The sequence below is a fragment of the Trichomycterus rosablanca genome, chromosome 9, assembly GCF_030014385.1.
Source record: "Trichomycterus rosablanca isolate fTriRos1 chromosome 9, fTriRos1.hap1, whole genome shotgun sequence".
In the NCBI taxonomy this organism is placed as follows: Eukaryota; Metazoa; Chordata; class Actinopteri; order Siluriformes; family Trichomycteridae; genus Trichomycterus; species Trichomycterus rosablanca.
The window spans coordinates 29,218,112-29,242,755 of NC_085996.1; the positions used below are offsets into that span (position 1 = coordinate 29,218,112).

At 39.2% G+C, this 24,644-nt stretch overlaps 2 protein-coding genes across 3 annotated transcripts in view; both read right to left on the reverse strand.

Moving 5' to 3' along the window:
• Positions 1-2,383, reverse strand: part of si:dkey-71h2.2 (low density lipoprotein receptor adapter protein 1) — a 31,430-nt gene extending 29,047 nt beyond the window's left edge. Inside the window, exon 1 of the mRNA XM_063002507.1 lies at positions 2,290-2,383. Within this exon, the coding sequence (XP_062858577.1) occupies positions 2,290-2,374 (85 nt within the window). The 5' untranslated portion in view covers positions 2,375-2,383. The remainder of the gene's footprint in view (positions 1-2,289) is intronic.
• Positions 2,384-4,931: 2,548 nt separating this feature from the next.
• The window catches only part of si:ch211-278j3.3 (E3 ubiquitin-protein ligase RNF19B), a 32,127-nt gene continuing 12,414 nt past the window's right edge, over positions 4,932-24,644 (reverse strand). The window contains exons 4-11 of one of the 2 annotated variants that reach the window (XM_063001334.1): positions 23,511-23,962; positions 20,512-20,717; positions 18,969-19,116; positions 10,465-10,627; positions 9,667-9,781; positions 6,336-6,467; positions 5,868-6,096; positions 4,932-5,527 (exon numbers count right to left, since the gene is read on the reverse strand). In XM_063001334.1, the coding sequence (XP_062857404.1) occupies positions 5,332-5,527; positions 5,868-6,096; positions 6,336-6,467; positions 9,667-9,781; positions 10,465-10,627; positions 18,969-19,116; positions 20,512-20,717; positions 23,511-23,962 (1,641 nt within the window). In that variant the 3' untranslated portion in view covers positions 4,932-5,331. Of the gene's footprint in view, positions 5,528-5,867; positions 6,118-6,335; positions 6,468-9,666; positions 9,782-10,464; positions 10,628-18,968; positions 19,117-20,511; positions 20,718-23,510; positions 23,963-24,644 lie in introns of both variants that reach the window. The other variant, XM_063001333.1, reaches the window with a different exon arrangement.

A 24,644-nucleotide genomic window follows, 5' to 3' on the forward strand; every position in this document is an offset into this window, starting at 1 on the left:
ACATTTGCAGTCCAGACCTGACTTTGAAACAATATTAAGAAAACACTGCAGCAATGATTAAAATAACCTTTGAAAGAGTCATTCACAATTCTATGGCACAATCTGACAGGACAGAAGCTCTTCTCTGTGAGCTCATGCCCCTGCTTTACTGCACATGACAGCATGGTGACCTCAACAGATGTTAGCCAACAGGAACCCCAGCGGGATCTGCTTAGCTTTCACATTTCTCATTAGGCACAGGATGCAATGCACTGTGCAACTTTATAGCTATGAAATGCTTTAAAATTATTGCAGGCAAAGAGCTGAGATGATAACTACTAACATTAATAAAGGGGAAAAATATTCAATCACTGTTGTTTGTTATTTGGGTGCATATTTCCCAGCAACCCACCACTTTTTTGATGTCACACGTGTAGGCCAACATGCCAGGTGTTCTGGTATAACTGTTTACTGTAGGTTCTAAAACATAGCAGTTTATAGAAAACAGTTTATCTACAGACTGCATTGTGTTCATTCCAGTCTAGATCCAGTCCAGTTTCCAGCAAATGTAAAAATCCTACCACTTTCCATGAAAACTGTAAAGCAAAATGCCACATACGCTTACTACATCGCCAAAAGTAGTAGAAATCTGACCATGAGTTTGTTAGACATTCCATTCCAAAACCATATGCATTAATAAAGAGTTGCCCCTCCACTTTTGGAAAGGTTTTCCACAATATTTGAGTGTGTACCCATTAAGCAAAATAGCATTTATACGGTCATGTACTGATGTTGGATAAGAAGGCCTAGCTCACAGTCAAAGTCTGTGCGGCACAGATACAGGGAGTTAAACCCTGTCTCTGGTCACTGTGGAAGCGTAGTGGTAGCTGGACTAATGATCAGTAGGTCTCTGGTTTAAGCTACAACACACTCCCACTGTTGGGCACCTTAACCCCCAATTGCTTGTGTTGTATTCAGTCACAATAGTGAGTCGCTTTGGATAAAAGCATCTGCAAAATGCTGTAAATGTCTTTGAGTAAGTGGTTCACTTCAGGTTCTCCAGCTGGACAGTACATAAACTGGCTACTGTAAGGTGTCTCTAGATATGAGTAAGTGAATGGCTGAATGAGTGATGACCTGGGCTGGCTACGATTATGAACAGTATAAAATGGTTAATAAAGATAAATAAATGTTTTAATAAACTGAAACTGCTGTCACATTTTAGACTGATGCAAACAAACAGTTGTGATGCCTTTACATCAGGGCCGGCTCGTTCCTTAGGGCGATCGGGCGACGCACCACCAAAGGGCGAAAGGGAAGAAATCTTTCTATCACAGCTGTGACTGTTCTGGACATTCTCTTGCCTCTGAATATCGTAGTCCAATCAGCGTCGAGTTGTGTTCCGTACAGTACCGCCCCTTTTGGGGCGATTTCAGTCTGACTACAAATCGCCCCGGATTGCTCTCATAGACTCTCATGTTAAGGCTCTTTTTTTCGAACTGCAGGCGCTGCAATACATTCTGAATGGGTTCCGGGAGGGCTCGCACTTACGTGCTTGCATCACACGTAACCTGGTGTCACGATCTCGTCACCATGACTACCATTACCTCAGTTCGGAGCAACTTTATCATGTCATTAAGGGAAATGCCATTCAGTCATCCTAGTAATCAGGATAAATTAGCAACTAAAGAATTTAAACATCAAGCAAGCATCTACAAAGGGGGGAAAATCATGTAAGTTACAAGTAAATTACATTTTTAAATTGTGAATTGTGATTGCACTTATTGTATCTCCCCAATTGTTTAATTGTACTTCTTTATTTACTGCACATCAGCCCCCAAAGCCAATCTTTATTCTGGATCTGCTGCACCTAAAATAAAATGCAATCTGATGAAGACTGAATTAAATTGTTAGTGTGAAGGCTTTACTTAATTTTATGATTAATGATAAAGCTGGTCTCTCTCCATGTTCAAAGTTATTTGTGAGGGCAAACTGACAGATGACTTAAGATGTCAATTATTTAAGCTTTAATTTACCCTTTAATTTGCTTTAATTTTAACGGGTCACCTTGGCCATCATCGCAACAATTGCCCCCCCTGAGAGATTTGGCAGGAGCCGCCACTGCTTTACATCCAACTTAAAACTGTCTCAGTACTACAAACACACAAACATACAAAACCATGAACAGTTTTACACAGCATGTGTATGGTCATTTTTCATTATTACCAGACAACATGGACTTGGATGCTCTCATACTGCCACACATGTGTTACACATCTAATGTATGAAGTTAGAAAGTACTGTACTCACTTTGATGCTTGGCGGTTCCCCATGTGTGGCGCGGAACTCCGGGACTTTTGATTATCGCTCTGCCGGCTGATTTTAACGCGTCCATGTTAGTTTAGCAGGTGTGTAGGTGTTGCTGTAATAAGCAGCCAGTAAGTACGGTTCTGTACTCTGGACACTACAGTATGATCATGTGCACTGTAGCTGCAGCTCGTTCTCTCTCATCTCTCTGTAGAAGAGTGTGCGCTCTTATTGACCACGCCCATCTTCGTGACGTCGCAACGAACTGTTGAAGTGTACCTGTTTAATTAAAATGCAGTTATTAAAAATCACATTTTACTTAGGTGGTTATATAAACACAACTATCTTTTTATTTAATTAGAAACGACTTTACAAAACTTAATAAATAATATATAAATATTAATTTAACAAAAGAAGAGCTGAGAATGGAATGATTGCTGCTAGTTCAGCTACTGAAATTCAGATATTTCACTTATTTAGATATGGGACAAATAAACTACTGGGCAACATGATTTATTTAGATATATAAGTTGGTAGACATTTTGGCTTTTTTGCAAGTCAGTATAGGGTATGACTTATTTTGTCCTTTGCTCATAAAGAAAAGGAGTGTATTGTTCTTTCCACACAATATAAAAACATCTATATAAATTTTTACTGACCTTTAATAAGCAATAAAGCCTAAATATGTATTAAAAATAATTATAAATGTATTAAAAACAATAATTTAAAAAATCCTACAGATAAATATTACAGTTATAGAAGTAATGGGGTGCAATGGGGCCGGAGTTTGATTCCCTTGCCAGGGAGGCCAGGGCCTTTTCTGTGTCTGCGTGGGTTTCCTTCGGGTGCTCCGGTTTACTTCCACAGTCTAAAGACATGCAGAAGTGTAGCTACAGAATTGCCCTAAGAGTCTGTTATTGTGTGTGTGTGTTCACGGTGTTTCCTGCCTCTTGCCTAGAAAAAACAGACATTGAATGAATAAATCAATTAATGAATATAGCTATACAAGTACTTTCCCCGATGAAATATTCTCCTCTCAGATTCTCTTTCTGACCATTCATTTAAAATTATTATACTGATTATTTCCAATTAGAATAAATTAACATAAACACACAGTCAGTATTTGTTCTTTATGACTACATGGAGCAAGAAGGCATTTTTTCAGCTGACAAAGCTTTTTTGAAATTTGTCTTATAGCTCCCTCTATATGTGCTGTTCTGTTACCACATCTCCGCAAAAATGTGTAGCCAAAGTGCTCACTTGAAAGTAGAGTTAGTAAATTATTTCCTGCAAAGATCACACCAGGAGCACAGAACTGTTAAGACAGGTGAAACCAGAGTTTTCTAGCAAATGTCCTGCAGAAATTTCCAGAACTTTCCAGTCTTGTGGTCATGTGACGCTATAGATGCTCAAACATGGAATGTACTATTGCATGTCGCTGCAATAGTTTTTAAGTATGAATAAATGAACTACATGTAAACGTAATAAACAAACAATCAATTACATATGCTTTTCTATATAAAAATAGGATTAAAATATTAACACTAAACATTCCTTGAGTGTACCACTTGAACGACAAGCAGTGTCACATTTTAGTACCTTAGTTTCTGAGATTGTAAGAAAAACCTTGGTACGGAAAGGACACCAGAAAAAGTTACTGCCCTTCAAAAATGTTGGTGTATAAGCCATGCTGTGTTTACAGACTGTGTGTGTGTATATATATATATAGTCTTTTTTGCAATATACCACCTGTACATTCACCAACACTTCTGTGAAGGACAGCTAAGGAAAAAAAATCATGATAGATGGAGCATGCAAACTCCACCCAGACCCAGACCACTCCACCTGGGAATCAACCCCATCTTTGTAAAATATGTGAAAGTAAACCAAAATTGTTCTATATTTGTTTGAATGCCAGGAATTGGCACTTCTAGATGAGAACTAATAGCAGATTTGTTTTCTCTTCATATGCCTTATTAACATTAATGACTTACATTACTAACATAAAGGTCCGTTTCCAAAGACAAAATTGATTGAGCAAAGTTGTTTTATTTTAACATTTTGCCCATGATTTTTTATGCGACCCAGGCAACACAAACAATGCGTCTTCCTCTCTCTGCTATGATCCATACAATCTGGTCCCACTGTGGTTTACAAGATGCATAAAAAAAAAGCCTCCACTAGGGGGGGGGGGGGGGGGGGGGGGGGGGTGTTCGCATACAAGTTTATTTAATTATTATTATTTTTCTCTGCTACCCATTTTTTTTGGTTCACGACCCGTAGACCCAGGGTTTAAAAAATCCTGTTTTAATGCACAGCCATGCATCAGTGTGTTCAATCCTTCATGGCGTCACTTCAATGGCACTACAGTGTAATTAACTGCAACAGCATTTTTGATGACACCAAACATGTTCTTGTAAATGCGGCCTAAATTTAGTTCAAGTCCTACTATTTTATTTGCTGCTACAATGGAAGAGCACCTTGTGTTATGTTAAAACTTGCATATGCTCAAAGAATGGAAACCGTAAAAATCCGGCGGAACTGTGGTAAATAGCACAGTAAACTTCGACCAAGGAAGCCCTGGCTTTCCAAACTGTGGTGAAAAAAATGAGAATGTCGAACTAGGCCACAGACTACTGCAGAAATCATGCTGGGGTTCCTTCATTTATTGTTAGTTAGGAGATCAAATCATACAGCCACTTAATATAAATGTATATTGCAGCTATAAGAAGAGTTAAACAAATAAAACAAATAAAACATCATCCGGCTATGTAACGTCTTTGTAGCACAGTAAAAAAGTATCTAACCATAAGATTCGTTTGCAAACATGCTTTAGTTCTGTCAGTAGTTCATATTATTGTCAGTAGTCACTATAGTGGTATTTTCTCAGCTGCCCTGGAGGTTTGTCTCCTGATCTCTGTCACGATTTTGAAGACTATCTTCCTCCTCTCTCGCTTTATTGGTCTCCTTCGCTGACTCTGTGTGAATAACAGAGGTTAGAAGCAGCTGGTGGGAGGTGCAGTAGGCGGTGGAAGCGCATCAGGATCAGACGCTGTCAGTCTCTGTAACCAGCTGAGGGTCTTTGTCCACTGGCTGTTGAGAGGCACAGAGAGGATCTTGGGAATGGTGAAGAGACTCTGCTGACAGGCTTCGACTGGAGAGGACGCTGCTAAGACTGGGCTGACGGGCACCACGCGGCTGTGCCTCGATCTCCACCCGCACCTCAATATTAGTCCTATCCCTGCAGTCAAAGAATAACAGCGTAAAATATACATGCTTTTCCTTTTACATTCTGTCCCCTGCTTACCAGTTTCTGGAGAAACCTATTGCAAGATGGATGGATGGATGGATGGATGGATGGATGGATGGATGGATGGATGGATGGATGGATGGATGGATAGATTTGCTAAATGCCGAAAATTTAAACAAAGATTTGTAATATGTAATATAATAAACTGTTATAAAAGGGTCCTTTGTACTAAGCATTAACATACAGTATGTACAATGTAGGCTGTAACACTAAAGCTTCTAACATTGAACTCAATATGTGCTAGGGAATTTTGCTCATTTTTAGGACACACCTCAAGGCAAACGTCTGTGCACTGCTAAAGGCACACTCATCTACTGCTTCTGCGTCATCTGATTGGTCGTCCTGCTTGGCCTCTGGTCCTTTATCAGGTGGCTCCGAGGATGCTTCAGGCTGTAGGACGGCACTGGTACTGGGGAGCGCTGGGATTTCCTCCACACTAACTTCTTGCAGGCTGGCATCGCTCAAGGCAGGCTTGGGCTGTCCAGTCCAATGGTCACTGACTACATTAGAAAACAAAAGACCTTCCAGAGAAGTTGAAACTTCATCAGATCTGGAGGTGGAATAGTCAACTATAGAATATTATCTGAGCTAAAGTAGGGGTAATGATTAAGAATTCGCATAATTAAAAGAGATGTAATGATAGAACGTGTGCATAACATTTTGTGATCTTTCTGAATACTTGTATTAAAAAAGATTGACATGCAGTGAGCAGATGCATTTTATGTAATTGATGACTTACAATTGGCTAAGTCTTCCAGTTGGATCTTGTGTGTTTCGGGGTCTTCGGTATGAGTCCTGCACCAACCGTTCCGACACAGTGACATGGGGACCACGCCATAAACATAGGTCAACATCAGAGGTACTCCAACCGCTACAAATACAGAGCAATGCATAAGTAAAATCATGAGTGAGAACAACAATGTCCAGTATTAACACCAGTTACATTTATAATTATTCTGCTAAATGTCAAAATCACAGTAATTCATCAATGAAATTAGGAACAAAATCACTTTATTCTGCTTCTTCATTGTATCATTCTAAATATATAAGAAACAACAGGTGTACATCAACATCTGACTTAATGAAGACAGAGCAATAGTGTGGCTCAAGGAATACAATGATTAACTGATGAGACAAAATATTAGTTTGTTTGTTTATGATTTACACTTTGGTTACATTCATGAAAGCAGAAGTAGCTACAGGTTACACATGATTCATCAGTTTAGGTTCAATGTCCAACACCGACACGGCCAGTTTTGTATCTCCAATTTACTAACTTACCTCATATTAGTGCTCATGGTTTTGAAATAGCTGTTAAAAGTCAGTGGTCCACATACCATTTTGGCCAAATAGGTCATAATGAAGAGAATCATTTTCAGCCTGGCACTGTTATACATTAGCAACCTTTTCACCAAGTCAGTTCATGACATTTTTGTCCTGCTAGAGTTTTACTGGTCAACTTTAAGTGATGTTTTTTATACATTAGTTATATACTTTTAGAAATGTTTAGTCCAAAAAGGCTAGACAAAGGCTAGCCATCTACTCACAATTGTTTTTCCTGTGACATTTTGGAACAGTGATAGTGATAAACTTTGGGACACCACCATGATGAGTACATACCTACTGCTGGGGGGATTAGGCAAAATATATTTTATCAAATATTTTTAGTTTAAATGTTGAATATCTTGGAAATTATGTGCATTTATGGTAAAAAAAAAAAAAGGACAATAAAATGTATATGAGGTCAGGCACTGATATTGGATGGGAAGACCTGCTGTCAATGTTGGTCTTTGGGGCTTAGATCAGGGTTCTGTGCAGGCCAGTAGAGTTTCTCCACACCAGATTTGACAAACCATGTCTTAACAGGCCTTGCTTTGTGCTATAGCTGTTGGAAGCATTTAATTTAGTTATATGATTGATTTCTCATACCTATTAACAATGGGTGTTGCTAAAACACCAGAACTAAATCATAAAAAAAAATAAAAAATTTTGGCCATATAGTGTTTATAGTCAGTTAGCTAGGTCCATCAATATTGCACTGGTTATATTTAATTAAAAAGAGCAAAAACTGTGTGTACCAATAAAACATAATTATTTGCACAGCTGTAACCCGAATCCTTATTAAAGGAAATAATAAAGGTTTTTTGACCTGGTATAAAATCACAATGTCTTCATTCATTAATAACACAGCGATATTAAACAGTGCTGGCACTAATGTAGGCAGCAGAGATTGGGACCATAGTTCACATTAGTTATAGGACAAAGGGACATCGTTCTCATGGGTGCAGAACAAAACACAGGAGCATTGTTCAAGCCACTCTAGAGCAGATTTGTGTTCCGGGGACTAGGCCCCTATGTGGATCAGTTAATGCAGGATAAGTGCTGGAAAACAGACAATGCTATTCATGGGCAGAGACAGGGAGCAGAAGCACCAGGAGTGAGCCGGGCATGACAGAGTAGAAATGTGCCCTCACACCACACCATGGAGTTTGTTCTGTCACTTCAGTAGAAACAAGCTGCTGTAATTTTGTGCTAATGCTGGTGACACATGACTCAGTAAAAGGGGCCATCGAGTGGGAATATGTCTGAGGAACAGGACTTAAAGATATTGTTGTGCATTAAAAGACAGAGATGTACCCTCACATTAGTTTCCATGAAAGCAAGTATAGTGGTACCTTGTAACTCGACATCCCCTAAACTCAAAATCTTTTAAACTTGACGCACTTCGTAGAGAAATTTGTGCCCTTAAACTTTATGCTTCCCTTAAATTAAATGTTCAGCCTTATAATATTATTTAATATTATTTTATTTAAAAAAAAAGTATTTACTTTCAAATTAACAATAAACAGTCGCTTTGTTCAATGCTCGGCTTGAGCGGTGCGGTAAAACGTCATCAAAGTGCAATATGAGGTGAATCTGCATCTGTGTGAAATAACCATCAGATTTACTCTAAAAGCTCCACATGTATCAGTGTTTAGCTAGATTTTCCTTACTGTATCACTTATAAACTTGTGTTATAGCTAGGGGTACTGAGAATAAGTTCTATCCACTAATGAAATGAAACTCACTCGTTGTGTTGGTACAATAAGTCACGTTAAGCTTTGTGCACTGCCACAAAATTTAACGTGGAAAAAAGCATTCCCATACATCCTTATGGAACAAAATACCTTGAAATTCAACGCCTTTTAAACTCAATACCACTCACAGAACCATTTGACGTTGAGTTTCAAGGTATCACTGTACTAGAAAAACAGCATGTACTGTGTGTGTGTGTGCACGAGTTAAAATCATTGAGTGTGCGCACAATGTATTTCTCACAGATGGAAACCCCCAGCAGGAGGGAGAACTTACACAAAAATCTTAGCCAGCACTTCCCACCTGTCATACACCAGCTACATTATTTACAGCCTACTGGACAAGGGCAGAAAATCTCATGTCGCCTTTCCTGTCAACTCCAGTTTATAGCTAATTTTACAGTATATAAATCCAGTCATGTAGGATTTTACTTTGTAGGTAACACATCATATACTAAATGTTAATGATTAAATTACTTTTGCTTATTATATACCATAGTATATGGCCAAAGTAAAGGAACATTAATTATTTAGTTCCGGTGTTTCAGCCGTTCTTATTGCGAACAGGTGTAAAAAATCCATTTTAGATTAATTATAATTCTAAATGATACATATAAATTATTTAAGTTATAAATTATACGTCTGCAACTTTGGGTTAACAAAAGGTGCTTTCCTGTTCCAGCATGACTGTACCCCTGTGCACAAAGCAAAGTCCATAAGAATAATATGGCATGGTAGAATTTCAGTATCATGCACTATGACTTAATGTGAACCTCAATTGGCCAGGAGTTCTCATCCAGCATCAGTGCCTAAGCTCTTTCAATTAAATGGACAAACATTCCCACATCAAAAAAATGCCCTTGTATGGTCAGCTAAGTTGTTTCATGCCAGACTACAAGCCATTTAATCTTACTCTGTGCATGAGACATTTTCTAGTGAAACAGCAAAGCATCTGTAAGACTGAGTGTCTCACAGCTTTGCAGCTTAGATTCTTACCCACAGTGACAGCTGCTAGGACTGGAGAGACAAACACTGATGTCATGACCCCACTGGCCACTGTCAAGTAGTGCTTACTTCCTGAGATATTGTTTTTCTTACAGCGACCATGGACCTGAAGGACAGAGCAGCAAGAGCAAGGAAAATAAAATCGCTTCTGTGCATCTTTTGGAGGCAGACATACAGTTAATTCGGAAAATATTCAGACCCCTTGCCTTTTTGCCAATTTTAGGTGTAGATCGGTGGGTAAAAATGGGAATTATATCCATTCAAAATCAAATCCACAACACAATAATCCCCCAAAATAACTAAGTGAAAATGTGCATTTAAAGCTTTTCGAATATTAAATACAATTCAATTACATAAATACATTTAATGAAAGGTAAAAGATTTCAAAAAGTAGGTCAAAGACGCTAACACTAGGATAGCATTCATGCTAAGCATTGTGCTGTCACTTATTAGAAAGGAAATAAAAAGCTGTACAAATTTGAGAGTAAAATTGTGCATGTACTCATACTTGAGAACATCGAATCAAGAATTCGAACCCTCAACAGGATGCCAATCCATCATGGGATGGGCAACTTAGACATAATTAATCATGTCTGTATGTAGATGCCTGACTAGTCAATAGCATGGCTGAAGATTCGAACCCTGGATCCCAGCAGTAGTAGGCCAGCGCAATTTACTGTTGCGCCACCCGAGTGCCCATGATTAATGTTTAATTTTTATCTATACACTTGCACAAGCTAATTGTTACTGTAGTGTAGTACAACAATAATTCAGTAGAAAACTTTTTACCCTACGGCCCATGTATATAGGGATTCCCACAATGATGACTGGTATGGCGATGCCTGCAATGAGCGAGATCACCACGGGAGCTCCAAGCAGCATGCCCACCTGCCACAGGACCTTCCTCGTCTGCGACCATGGCTTTTTTCCCCAGAAGGTGCAGCCTGAGGGACTGCAGAAAATGCAAAACATAAATAAAAAAAATACAGCAGTGTGTCATTACTTACATAAACACAAATATACATACATATATACTATCTAGAGAGAGAGAGAGAGAGAGAGAGAGAGAGAGAGAGAGAGAGAGAGAGAGAGAGAAGCAAATATCTGCTTTATTTTTGGAAGGTGGGAGCAAGCCTGAGTAAACAGAGAAAGTCCATGTGGGTACCAGAAAATGTGCCAAGCATTTCAACAGAAATGAACCAACTGAGCCGGGAAACCTGGTGGTGTGTGGCACCTACAAAACAAACTGCACGACCACGCCAGTCCAAAAAAAAAATATTAGTTTTAATTTGGTGCACTTAGTACTCTGTAACCATGACAACAATAATACCGTGGCTAAGCCTATGCGCTATGTTACACAAAGGACAATACACAACTGCTGTCTTTAAACTAGTTACTGTAATTACTTAAAGGTAATTATTAAATTACTCTAAGTGGTATTTGGCTTACATCTAATTTGTTGGATGAGATGTCAAAGAAATAAATACATTCTTATTGGCTGAGACATCTGATGAGAACACAGTATGGTTACAGCAGAGCGGTAGAGAGAACAGAGTGGCGACACTCCCATAGGGAACCGTTGTAACGGGGGCGGGACATTTTTTTTGCGCAGCTTCCGCGTCGTGGAGCTCTGAAAAGTTTCAAACATTGAATTTCAAGCCATAGAGCCCCATTCATTTCCACTACTTAGCAAGCATTTTCAGCTGTATGTTGCTTTGTTTTTTTTTTAAAAAGGAGGTAAAGAGTATTTTTACTTTTACTACTACTTTTACTGGAGTAATATTTTACCTTGGATATCTCTACTTTAACTCACCTACATGGTTTTTGTACCTTGTCCACCACTTACATTAGACAAAATGAACTTGTGCATATTCATAATGAATTCGTTCATGTATTACATGTAGGAATGAATTATTAATCACTCATGAAATAAGACATGAATTAATGCTATTTCATGTACCTGCACTATAATGTTAAAGGTACGGTAGTTTGTTTATGAATCTGTTCATTCAGTGCAGGTAAACCTTATGGATCCAGCCACATGACTTAGTGTTTAGCCAAAATGATTATTATTATGAATCCTCAGGAAAGTAAAGGGAGATTAGTTTATGCAAAAAACAAAAGAACTCTTTAATCTCTGTCCTGTATCTTGTCTCTACTACTTAATGATATCACATTATGTAATGTATGCTAATATAATGTACTGTGTTAACAAGAACGACCTATTAACAAGTCATTATAAACATCAATCTTCCACTTTATATACCAAACTGACATTAAAGCAGAGGCAGTTGAAAAAACCCAGAAATTGTACAAATTTGTATTATTTACCGTTTAATATTTAATTCACTGCTGGCTGTCCCATGAGAACATGACAGCGCGGGGTCTGTTTGGAACTATTGGAGGGTTACATGAACCACGTGACCGCGTGTCGGCGAGATCAATGAGTGTCGCAACTCTCTCTATCTACGGCTCTGGGTTACAATATTTACAAGCCTATAAAACATGATGCAAAGCAATGCATCATTGATGTCCCACTGCATTGCCATTTCTAGGTCCTTTTAAGGTCATTTTTTTCTCCACCCAACAAGACACTGCTGATCTATTTAAATTTTTTAATCTTGGCCATCAGATGCTTACGGCTATCATCCAGAACCAGCTGACCCACTATACTGTGCGGCGGCCTACAATAATTAAATCCAAAAATATTGTTTGTCACTGACTCTTAAGTTTGTAGTGCAACACTGGTCATCATGAGAGACTAGGGTATTTTAATTTATTTATTTATTAGGATTTTAACGTCATGTTTTACACACTTGATTATATTCATGACACAGCAGTTATATTCACAAACAGTAGTTACTTATTACACAAGATTCATCAGTTTACAAGTTTAATGTCAAGCACAGTCATGGACTATTTTGTATCTCGAATTCACCTCACTTGCATGTTTTTGGACTGTGGGATGAAACCGGATCTCCCGGAGGAAACCCACACGGACACGGGGAGAACATGCAAACTCCACACAGAAAGGCCCGGGACCGCCCCACCTGGGGATCGAACCCAGGACCTTCTTGCTGTGAGGCAACAGTGCTACCCACGGAGCCACCATGCTGCCCCAGGGTATTTTAAAAAGAGCAAAAAAGCATTAGACCTTGACCTTCAAATGTATTCCAAGATGTATGCAAACTGGTAAAGCCTTTATTTGGCACCCTAGCTCGCTGACTGTACTAGGTTTTATTAGTTAGAAATGAATTAAAAATTTTTATAGCTTTATTTGCTTCCTTCAAACTGTGTTTTTTTAGCTGCTGGCCAGGCTGGTGACACCACTGACATCAAAGACTCAGGTATCTGTGTTTTTAAATGGCTATTAAAGACTAGTAGGTGTGGGTGTTTTTAAGTATGGACAGAGGTAAAGTAGCCTCATTCCTCAAACCATTCTACATGATGATCGTTTGCATGTCATGCTTTAGGTGCAAAGCCAAAGAATTCAATAGGAGCTACTTTACCCAAAATGACCCATTTAAACACAATATTCGAGTGATTTGCAGAGCAGGGTCAAAGAGAAATACAAAAGGTCAAAATGTTCTAGCCACTCAAAGAAAAGTGGTTTCTAATGAGAGCTTTGCTTTGTCCTTGTTGCTAAGAAAGACTCATGGCAGAGACAAGGTGAAAAAAGGACACACACCTCAGAAACTACATGTGTGCTGAAATAGGTGCTGTTGCATAAAAAATGGCACTCGCTGTATGCTTCATAAATCATTTCAGTGTTAAAGAATACACACAATAATAACCACAGTTAACCAAAATAACCAATATAATAAACACAGTTAATCTGAGTTTCTGGTAAAACAGCACCTTGAACATTTATTTATTCATCAACCTTTTTTAAATACCTTGTTGCTGATTGTGGTAGCCAATGATTTTTATCAATATTATTATTATTATTTTTAATGAAATGAAGGGCTACTGATTTTAGCCATTAAAAGGTAGACTGTATCTTGTGGCTTATGTCTTGTTGCATAAATTAATTGCCTGGTTAAGATGGTTAAGGTAGTGGTTAATCAGAAGATACAAGCCCCTCCTTGGCCAAGCTGCCATGATTGGGCTTCTAAGCAAAGAACTTAATCCTCAATTGGACAAAAGTGTCTGCTAAATGCTTTATTATTAATAATAATAATAGATTAAATTACAGTTTAATCACTTAATTTTCTGCTGTTAGATTTTCTGGTAAAAAGCACAATTTAGCACAATTGGTTCTGTAAATTATGACAAGTAGCCCAGACTGTAAAGAAATAAAGCATCTCTACACCATCACACCACCATGCTTGACTGTAGGTATGATGTTATTTTTGCAGAATGCTGTGTTAGTTATACACCGTATGTAACAGGACATGTGTCTTCCAAAAAGTTCAAAAATCAGTACACAGAACATCAAGTGATTAAACTACACAAACAAACCCTGTTATTTAAGACCCATTCAACTAACCTAAGAAAGCAAGGTATAATTTATAACCTTTAAAATAATGAGTAAATTCTACCTGCAGGCTTTATGTACTGCAAGTATTAAGTTACAAACTGTGATTATAGAAAGAGTGAATACCAAAATATTTGAATTAGGTAATATTCTATTCAATGCAAAGAGCTAATAAGAAATAAAGTTAACCTTCACATTCAAAATCTTTAAAAAAAGAAAATATTTTGTATGTGTACCTGTGATTTATTCCCACAACGTAAATTTCTTTTTAACGTGGTATTTAATATTAAGCACCTATTTTGCCACCAATATATCCGTGCAGCCCTCTGACTCCAATGCAATTTTTTAACTGGAATTTGGTCAGTAGAATAACAAAACTCTACAAAGCACAATAATAAAGTCTGACTTAATGTAATGCTTAGTAATAAATACAGTTACTCAAACACAAAACTAGTTCAGAAAAAAATTTTTTTGGTTCTAGTAAATAAGAGTTAGGCAGCACATGCAAGGAATTTCAATGAGGGGATTTTGCTAATTAATTGATAAAAGTCTGAGCTGGTCGAGTATGAAAAAATCAATAAGAGTCTCAATGTCAGTATGTGATACATTAGCAGCTAAAATATACTGTTTCTAAAATCATTAATAAGATGTCTTACTCTACTTATTAATCTTATCCACCATCTTCTACTGGACCAGAACAATATTAACATTTCACTGTTTCACAGTAAAGGCAAGACCGGAGGCATTACATACTGCATAGCTCAGTACTTATTTGCATATTGTGTGTGTGTGTGTGTGTGTGTGTGTGTGTGTGTGTGTGTGTGTGTGTGTGTGTGTGTGTGTGTTTGGGAGGTGAGGTAATAAAATTTACCTAAAAGGTTCAGATATTACAGCGAATGCAAACCGTGTTTCCAAAAACAATTGAGAGGTTTTGTAAAACACAATAAAAAAGAATCTGTGATTTGTTAATCTGTTGATCTTGTTGTTAAATCTCTTGAATCTTTATCCTGACCACAGAACAAGCTTCCACTGTCCTTCAAACCATCTTGGGCCCAGAGAGCTCGTGGGCATTTCTGCTAGGGCTGGGTATCGCCACTAATTTCCTGGATCGATTCGATTCCGATTCACAAGGTCCCGATTCGATTCGATCTTCGATTTTCGATTCGATTTTCGATTCGATTTCGATTCAACACAGTTAGGCATATTTGAGTTACATTAACAGGTTTTGTTTAAATATGTAAAGATGTTCAGAGAACGAATGTGATAATTGTACAAAAAACACTCATTATTAAAAATATTTGTGTATTTTGTTTACATAAATAATTAATCCAAAACAGAAAACAGTAACATTCATTTTTTATTATTATTTTATATGTCTGACACGCTACAACATTGTAAATGTAATGTAAACATACAGTGTATCACAAAAGTGAGTACACCCCTCACATTTCTGCAGATATTTAAGTATATCTTTTCATGGGACAACACTGACAAAATGACACTTTGACACAATGAAAAGTAGTCTGTGTGCAGCTTATATAACAGTGTAAATTTATTCTTCCCTCAAAATAACTCAATATACAGCCATTAATGTCTAAACCACCGGCAACAAAAGTGAGTACACCCCTTAGTGAAAGTTCCTGAAGTGTCAATATTTTGTGTGGCCACCATTATTTCCCAGAACTGCCTTAACTTTCCTGGGCATGGAGTTTACCAGAGCTTCACAGGTTGCCACTGGAATGCTTTTCCACTCCTCCATGACGACATCACGGAGCTGGCGGATATTCGAGACTTTGCGCTCCTCCACCTTCCGCTTGAGGATGCCCCAAAGATGTTCTTTTGGGTTTAGGTCTGGAGACATGCTTGGCCAGTCCATCACCTTTACCCTCAGCCTCTTCAGTAAAGCAGTGGTCGTCTTAGAGGTGTGTTTGGGGTCATTATCATGCTGGAACACTGCCCTGCGACCCAGTTTCCGGAGGGAGGGGATCATGCTCTGCTTCAGTATTTCACAGTACATATTGGAGTTCATGTGTCCCTCAATGAAATGTAACTCCCCAACACCTGCTGCACTCATGCAGCCCCAGACCATGGCATTCCCACCACCATGCTTGACTGTAGGCATGACGCACTTATCTTTGTACTCCTCACCTGATTGCCGCCACACATGCTTGAGACCATCTGAACCAAACAAATTAATCTTGGTCTCATCAGACCATAGGACATGGTTCCAGTAATCCATGTCCTTTGTTGACATGTCTTCAGCAAACTGTTTGCAGGCTTTCTTGTGTAGAGACTTCAGAAGAGGCTTCCTTCTGGGGTGACAGCCATGCAGACCAATTTGATGTAGTGTGCGGCGTATGGTCTGAGCACTGACAGGCTGACCCCCCACCTTTTCAATCTCTGCAGCAATGCTGACAGCACTCCTGCACCTATCTTTCAAAGACAGCAGTTGGATGTGACGCTGAGCACGTGCACTCAGCTTCTTTGGACGACCAACGCGAGGTCTGTTCTGAGTGGACCCTGCTCTTTTAAAACGCTGGATAATCTTGGCCACTGTGCTGCAGCTCAGTTTCAGGGTGTTGGCAATCTTCTTGTAGCCTTGGCCATCTTCATGTAGCGCAACAATTCGTCTTTTAAGATCCTCAGAGAGTTCTTTGCCATGAGGTGCCATGTTGGAACTTTCAGTGACCAGTATGAGAGAGTGTGAGAGCTGTACTACTAAATTGAACACACCTGCTCCCTATGCACACCTGAGACCTAGTAACACTAACAAATCACATGACATTTTGGAGGGAAAATGACAAGCAGTGCTCAATTTGGACATTTAGGGGTGTAGTCTCTTAGGGGTGTACTCACTTTTGTTGCCGGTGGTTTAGACATTAATGGCTGTATATTGAGTTATTTTGAGGGAAGAGTAAATTTACACTGTTATATAAGCTGCACACAGACTACTTTTCATTGTGTCAAAGTGTCATTTTGTCAGTGTTGTCCCATGAAAAGATATACTTAAATATCTGCAGAAATGTGAGGGGTGTACTCACTTTTGTGATACACTGTACACCTGGCTGTTGAACAGCTTATGCCAAGTTTATACTACACGACACTCTGATTAACACCTGGTCGCTGTAATGTTAACACTACACGACTGATCGGCGATGGGGGGTTTTACACTACACCATCTATCACCAGGGGGAATCACAGGCGAGCTTCACTGGTCTCCAAAACTATGTTTTGTCACGAAAACACACGTGAGAAGTGATGAAAGGTTTAATGATACCACGTCCAAACATACACATCAACAACTAGCGAGCGATCAAAGTTTGTGCGCTGATGAAATAAATGAATCTGAGTGGATTTGGCAACACGAGCAGCATGGCTTGTTCTATAGTGAGTTGGAGGTTAATAAATATTTTGTTTTGTAGAGAACGATCAGGTCAGAAATACTGTAAAACTCGCGTGTGCTGATGTATTCTGATAGAAACTATATTGCGCTCCACCACCTGTTTACAACCTCTCCCCTGTGTTTCCCCTCGCTGTTTCTCACATTGATTGAGAGCCGAGTTTTGATCGCAGAGCGAACACCGAGTTCCTCCCGAATCCAGCACCGACCCGTCGCCGAGCGAAAATCAGTGCAAAAATCGTGTAGTGTGAACCAGGCATAACTTGAGCTTCTGCCATGCTAAACTGATGTGCAGGTCAGATCTCGTTGCATGAAAAAACACTGGCTGGTCACGCGAAATTAAAGGGGGTAACAGATTTCCGTGTGCACCGTAAAAAGGGGCGTATTTAAAAGATCGATCTCGCGTTTATATGAATCGATATCGGATCGTTCAAATAAAGATCGATTCGAATCGAAAAATCGATTTTATAAACCCACCCCTAATTTCTGCATAGAATAAATGTATGGCTTTCTGTTTGCTTAATAGAGTTTTAGCTTGCATTTCTTGCTGCAACAGTTCTTCCAAGCCCATGTGGCTATATTTATCACAGTAACATGATGGTTTTGCATGAAATGCCGTCGGAGAGCTCAAAAGGTCACACACATTAAACAGTGTTTTCTGGCTGTTCCCTACACAGACTAAGATCTCCTCAGATTCCCTGAATCTTTTCACAATATTATGTACAATAGAAGGTAAAATACCTAAGCCAGAAATACCTATCCAAGGTATTCTTGGTTTGTGCTCAGTGTTGCCCAGTGGAAGCCTGACCAGGATAAAGTGGTAATGACAATGAAATGAAATTCTGCTTCATCTGGGACCAACCCATTGTTGGGCAACACACACTCACTAAATCACCTACTCACAAACAGAAATAATTTTGAGTAGCCAGTTCACCTTTTGCATATTTTCAGGAGGTGGAAGAAAACATACATAACCAAAGGGAAACCCATCCAGACATGGTGGAACATTGTTGCTGTTGACACTCGCACTATTACCTGCACCACTATTATGCAATTTATAAACACAGTCCAAGTGTTCGCATTGTTTGTGGACAAGGATCCACATTTATGAGTAAGGAATGTAGTAGTAAGGAATGTAGAAATGTAGACCACTCCAAATGATTTCCATATTTTTATGGAACTCCATTGATGTTAACTACAAGCATAATTTCAATGTAAAACTGAATGTTTAAGTGAAGTTTGTAGAATCAGAGTGGTCAAGGTAAATTATCTGATCTGATCTGTACCTAGTAATGACATTAGCAGTGTATATGAACTCAAATTACATTATCTGTAATCCTATCGATCCCTGTGATGAAAGGAGTGGCTCCCCTGCAACTGAAGAACTGTGTGTAAATGTGTTGTGTGTGTGTGTACCTGAGGTAGTGCACGTCTGTGATCTCCTGCATACACAGCCAGCAGAACTGACAGGCGCACACTGTGCAGTTCATCCGGTTGCAGCTACCATCGTTGGTCTTCATGATGTAAGCACCACAGCGTGGACATGCTTTAATCTCCTCAGCATCTGCAACACACACAGTAAACTGAAAAATCACACATCACAAAAATGTCATTACCTCAACTGTATGCATAACAAAGATTATTTACACTTCAAGTATTATATCATTAACCTTTATAATACATGATGTGAGAGCACTAGGATGTAAACAACATGCCAGCTACTTGATCCACCAATGTGCCAGAACAGAACTTAGGACAAGCGCTTCTCCCTCAACTCTGACAGTTATATTAACCGGGAGTATCACTGATGCTTTGAAGGTTCTGTTTTGTATTTGGGAATGTCTGAAAAAAAGGTAACTAACACAAAATCTGCCATCTACTTTACTGGCTTTGTCGCTGTATGACTAACGAACAAAGCTTCTTTACACTTCACATAATAAATCATTAACAAATATAATAAACAAGGTAAAAGCACAGGGAGGATTACCTATGCCTAAAAGTTTCAGCTTTGTATTTGGAAATGCCGGCCATCTACTTTACTGGCTTTGTCACTGTATGCCGAACAAACAAAGCTTCTTTACACTTCACATATTAAATCATTAACCTTTATAGTACATGAAGTAAGAGCACTAGAACAGAACTGCAATTGTAAGCAACATGCTAGCTGCTCGATCCACCACTGTGCCACAACACGGTTTAAGACCAGTGTTCTCCCTCAACTCTGGCACTTATATTAACAGGGAGGATCACTGATGCTTTAAAGATTCCAGTTTGTACTTGGGAATGCTTTCATAAAATAGAGCTCTCTCTAAAAAGGAGATAACTACCTAAAACCGACCATCTACCTTACTGGCTTTGTCTTGCACAATGCAAAGACTCAGCACTGCATTGACATGGGTTCAGCTGCAGAGCATTCACACTAATAAGCACAACAGCCCCTGGGATTTGTAGTCTGGTGAAAACTACTGAATGACAGCCTGCTTTCTTTTGCATCGGTGATCAGTTATCACAGGCCGACCTATTACACGTATTTGTAAATGTACCCATCCATTTTGTTGCGGACTGTCCTCTTCCTCTTTTACCCTCAACTCAAACCTCAAAACTTCAACCTTAATTGTCTTTTCCATTAAATTGGTTCTGCTCATAATGTGTCCAGAATAAGAGACCTTTATACTTTCTTCATGTATTTAATGTCATCCAAAGGTCATTCAAATATTTTACTACTTTTAGTAGTAATAAGTTTTTATCTAACGTTATTTTTGCCCTTAACATTATCATTTTATTAAGAAACTGTCAGACAATAAATAGTGCTTTTGAACCTAAGTTACTGTCCAAGCAGTGCAAAAGTCCATGAGTAACTCTGCAATTAAAATATCCATTATAAACCACCCAATATTCACATACATCTGCATACTAAATATGGCCTCAATTTTATAACCCCGAAAATTTTATAGTGTACCTCCGCCAGGCTCCTCGCTAAAGACGTAAAGCCCTGAAGCATCATTGCTGCCCAGTGTGTGGCGGGCACGCTGGCGCCTGGCCTGATCACACGTTTGGTCGGGGTGCCACAGCTGACGGCAGTGGTAGCAGAACTCAGTGTCACATCCCTCACGGCCACAGCTTAGCTTTGGACACTCAGCACAGCCATATGCTATCACTGCATAACTGATACAACAACAACATTTCACACATCAGTGTTCTGAATACAAATATGTGCTGTTATCATCACTGGCTTTTTACAAACCCTATTTCAAAAAAAAAAAAAAACTGTGACGTTGTAAAAAAGCAATCAAATCAGGAATCTGTGATTTGTTCATTATATTAAACCTTTATTTAACTGACAAAAGTACCAAGAAAAAAATTTCATTTTTCAGACCAACTTAATTATATTTTGTAAATATGAGGGATCTTCAAAACCTTTCTGCACTTTTATATTTTCCTTGGAAACGGTGAGGGCGGGAGGAGTAGTAATTGGTCATGTCTGAGAGACTGAGAGAGAGCTTATAGTCCGTATTTAGCGCCATCTGATTTCCACCACTCAAAGAAACTTTAAGTGAAGCAGATTTCCATGTGGTGATGTGAAAACAGCTACGCGCTCAACCAAAAACATTCTTTGCTGACGGCATTAAAAAGTTGGTACAACACTGGGAAAATACATCAGAAGGTGACTGTGTAGAAAAGTGATGTCATTTGTTTTTGAAATTCTTAATAAATAGAATTTAAAAAAGTGCAGAAAAGCCCTCGTATAAACAAATTCAAAATTAAGCTAGCTTTACACTGCAATAAGTTAATATGGAGATGGCTTTGCCTTTGTAGCTATATTTTTACCTTTAAATATCTGAGAAATTGTTAATTATATAATTTTAAAAGAAAAGATGATATTAAACAATACTAAATATGCCCCTTACCTAAATGTATTGTGTTTAGAAACAATTTATTTCTCTATTAATGCAAGACGACTTAGCATAGTATAGTTTTGTTACATTAGCAACCAGCAACCAATAGCATCTGTTTTCATGAATGTAAGTGGCTTCTAATCTATCTATAAAAAACCTGTCTGTGAATGCAGGCTTCTAATCACTAAGTCTGTTCTGTTGCAGTGGGGAAACCCAACACTGTCCTCTAAAGTGATACATAATGCAACACTAAAAACACTCCATCACAGACAGTGTGTGTTATAGCAGGCTGCCTGCAGCACTGTCTTTCCCCTACTGCATGGTTCCAAAACAACATCAGACTTCTCCTGGCAAGATCCCAAGATAGGCACTACGTGCAAAACATATTGTCCTTGGGACATAATATATAACTCATCACTAACACATAACCTATACTGTTTTCATTTGCCATGCAATGTTTTTTTTTAATATAGAGGTTTGATACACACTGATCAGCCATAACATTAAAACCACCTCCTTGTTTCTACACTCACTGTCCATTTTATCAGCTCCACTTACCATATAGAAGTACTTTGTAGTTCTACAATTACTGACTGTAGTTTCACCCTGTTCTTCAATGGTCAGGACCCCCACAGAGCAGGTATTATTTGGGTGGTGGATCATTCTCAGCCCTGCAGTGACATGGTGGTGGTGTGTTAGTGTGAGTTGAACTGATATGAGTGGATCAGACACAGCAGCACTGCTGGAGTTTTAAAATACCGTGTCCACTCACTGTCCACTCTATTAGACACTCCTACCTGGTTGGTCCACCTAGTAGATGTGAAGTCAGAGACGATCGCTCATCTATTGCCGCTGTTTGAATTGGTAATCTTCTAGACCTTCATCAGTGGTCACAGGATGCTGCCCACGGGGTGCTGTTGGCTGGATGTTTTTGGTTGGTGGACTATTCTCAGTCCAGCAGTGACAGTGATGTGTTTAAAAACTCCATCAGCATTGCTGTGTCTTTTCCACTCATACCAGCACAACACGCACTAACACACCACCACCATGTCAGTATCACTGCAGTGCTGAGAATGATCCACTACCCAAATAAAACCTACTCTGCAGTGGTCCTGGGAGAGTCCTGACCATTGACGAACAACATGAAAGGGGGCTAACAAAGCATGCAGAGTAACAGATGGACTACAGTAATTGTAGAACTACAAAGTGCTTTTATATGGTAAGTGGAGCTGATAAAATGGACAGTGAGTGTAGAAACAAGGAGGTGGTTTTAATGTTATGGCTGATCGGTGTATATAAAATGGGCTGCAAATCAAATACAACTAGTTTGGTGAAATAAACAGAACTCAAATTTGTTGTTGTTTCTGTGGATGTTTATCTGCAATGAAACTCTGCAGTTGAGCAATTTGGTTTTACTATTTTACGATAAGTTAAAATTTAAGAGGTGTGTATAAGCATGATGAATGCAGGTGCTTCCAGAGAGGCACGATTTTATGAACACAATTGGTGAGCAGGCACAGTTGACCTTCAAGATACAAAAAGGAAAAAAGAGATATGTGGAAAAGGTAATGAGTTCTGGTAAATCATCCTTCACTATATTCTTAATAAGTGGGAAAAATGAATACACCAAGAGGACAGGAGAAGCCTAAATGCCTAACCCCTTTTCTAAGATCTTGGAAAGTGCTTGGAAGGTTTGGGTCAACATGTGCTTTTAGGGTTAGAGGGTCACTGCAAATCAACACTAAGTTGTTATGTTTGATAGTCCAATCAGTAATAGGGAAGATTTAGATCCTGGTAGAAAGCTCCCATCCCCAGAGCATCCCCGGACCTATGTCCTATCACTAGATCCCAATCTAACTGATCCCCTATCAGAAATTTTGGGTCAATGTGTTAGATCACGCTCTCCAGTACTATCATTACTATCTGCACCAGTAAGGGTATATCTTTAAAAAGATGCAAATGCTGGTGTATCCACAACAGTCAGTATTCTTACCCCTCTCTGTCTGGTATTCAATGCTTTATAAAAATAAGTCAAAATCATCAGCTCTGTAAAGGTGTTAACCTGCAGTCCGGAGCTGGGCACCAGCGTGTGTCAGGGTCAGATGCCAGGAATCGGCGCAGCTGGTACTCCTCGAATCGTTCCAGCAGTGCAACATCATCCAGGATCGCACGCACATCCAGTGGAGCCAGTGCTTCAGGGCACTGTGGGCAGGCGATGCCCACGCGGCTCTCGGAGATCTCGATGCGCAGGTACTGGCGTAGGCAGTCGGCACATGCGCGGTGCGAGCATGAGGATAAGCGAGGGAAGTGGGTGCGTGGCTGGCTCAGTAGGCACAGCGGGCACTCTACTAGGTGCTCAAGCAGCTGCTCCTGGCTTGAGGAGGAAAGCGACACGAGGCCTGTTGAGCCACTGCTCACACATTCCACAGCCTGCTCAACCTGAGTGTCTTCAGCTGTAACCAAACCTGCTTCACCAGCCTCTCCACTGGCATCTCTCTCATCGACAATCAGCTCCTAGAGAGGCACAGGGAAGAAATTATGACAAATCATTAAAATGTAATTTAATATACAAATATAATTTGTCATTTGTAACAGTTTTCTGACATACAAACTCCACACAGAAAGGACCTTCTTGCTGTGAGGCGACAGTGCTACCCACCAAGCCACTGTGCTGCCCAATTGATTGGTAAACACTTACATTTCTCAACAAAGATCATAAAGAGTATAATTTTTTTTTCATTTAACTATTTTGTTTTTAGGAAAATTACCAAATTTAGCTATCAAATTTTATATGTCATTATTTTATGTTACCGAAATGACTATGTCTATGTGAAATCTGAGACTATGAATCTTTTAAATTGTCAAGACATCATTGGTGCTTGGCTAGCTTTTCTGCAGTCCGAATTTCCACCAGTTACTCTGGTTTTGTCCTGTACATTAGTAGGTGGATTGTGAACTATAAATAGCTTTGTGAGTGTGAGTGAGTGTGTTGTGCCAAGCAATGGATTTCCAGAACAGACTTCAGATCAATCCCAGGCTTGAATTAGATGAGCGGCTACAGACAATGAATACACACCAACTGCAGCTAGTAAAATTAAGGAGCCACAGAGCAACATGATTCTTAACAGGCTGGGTTAGATCCTTATGTCTCGTAGAAGGTAAATTGAGATTAAGTGGAATTCTGTCCAGGGTCTGA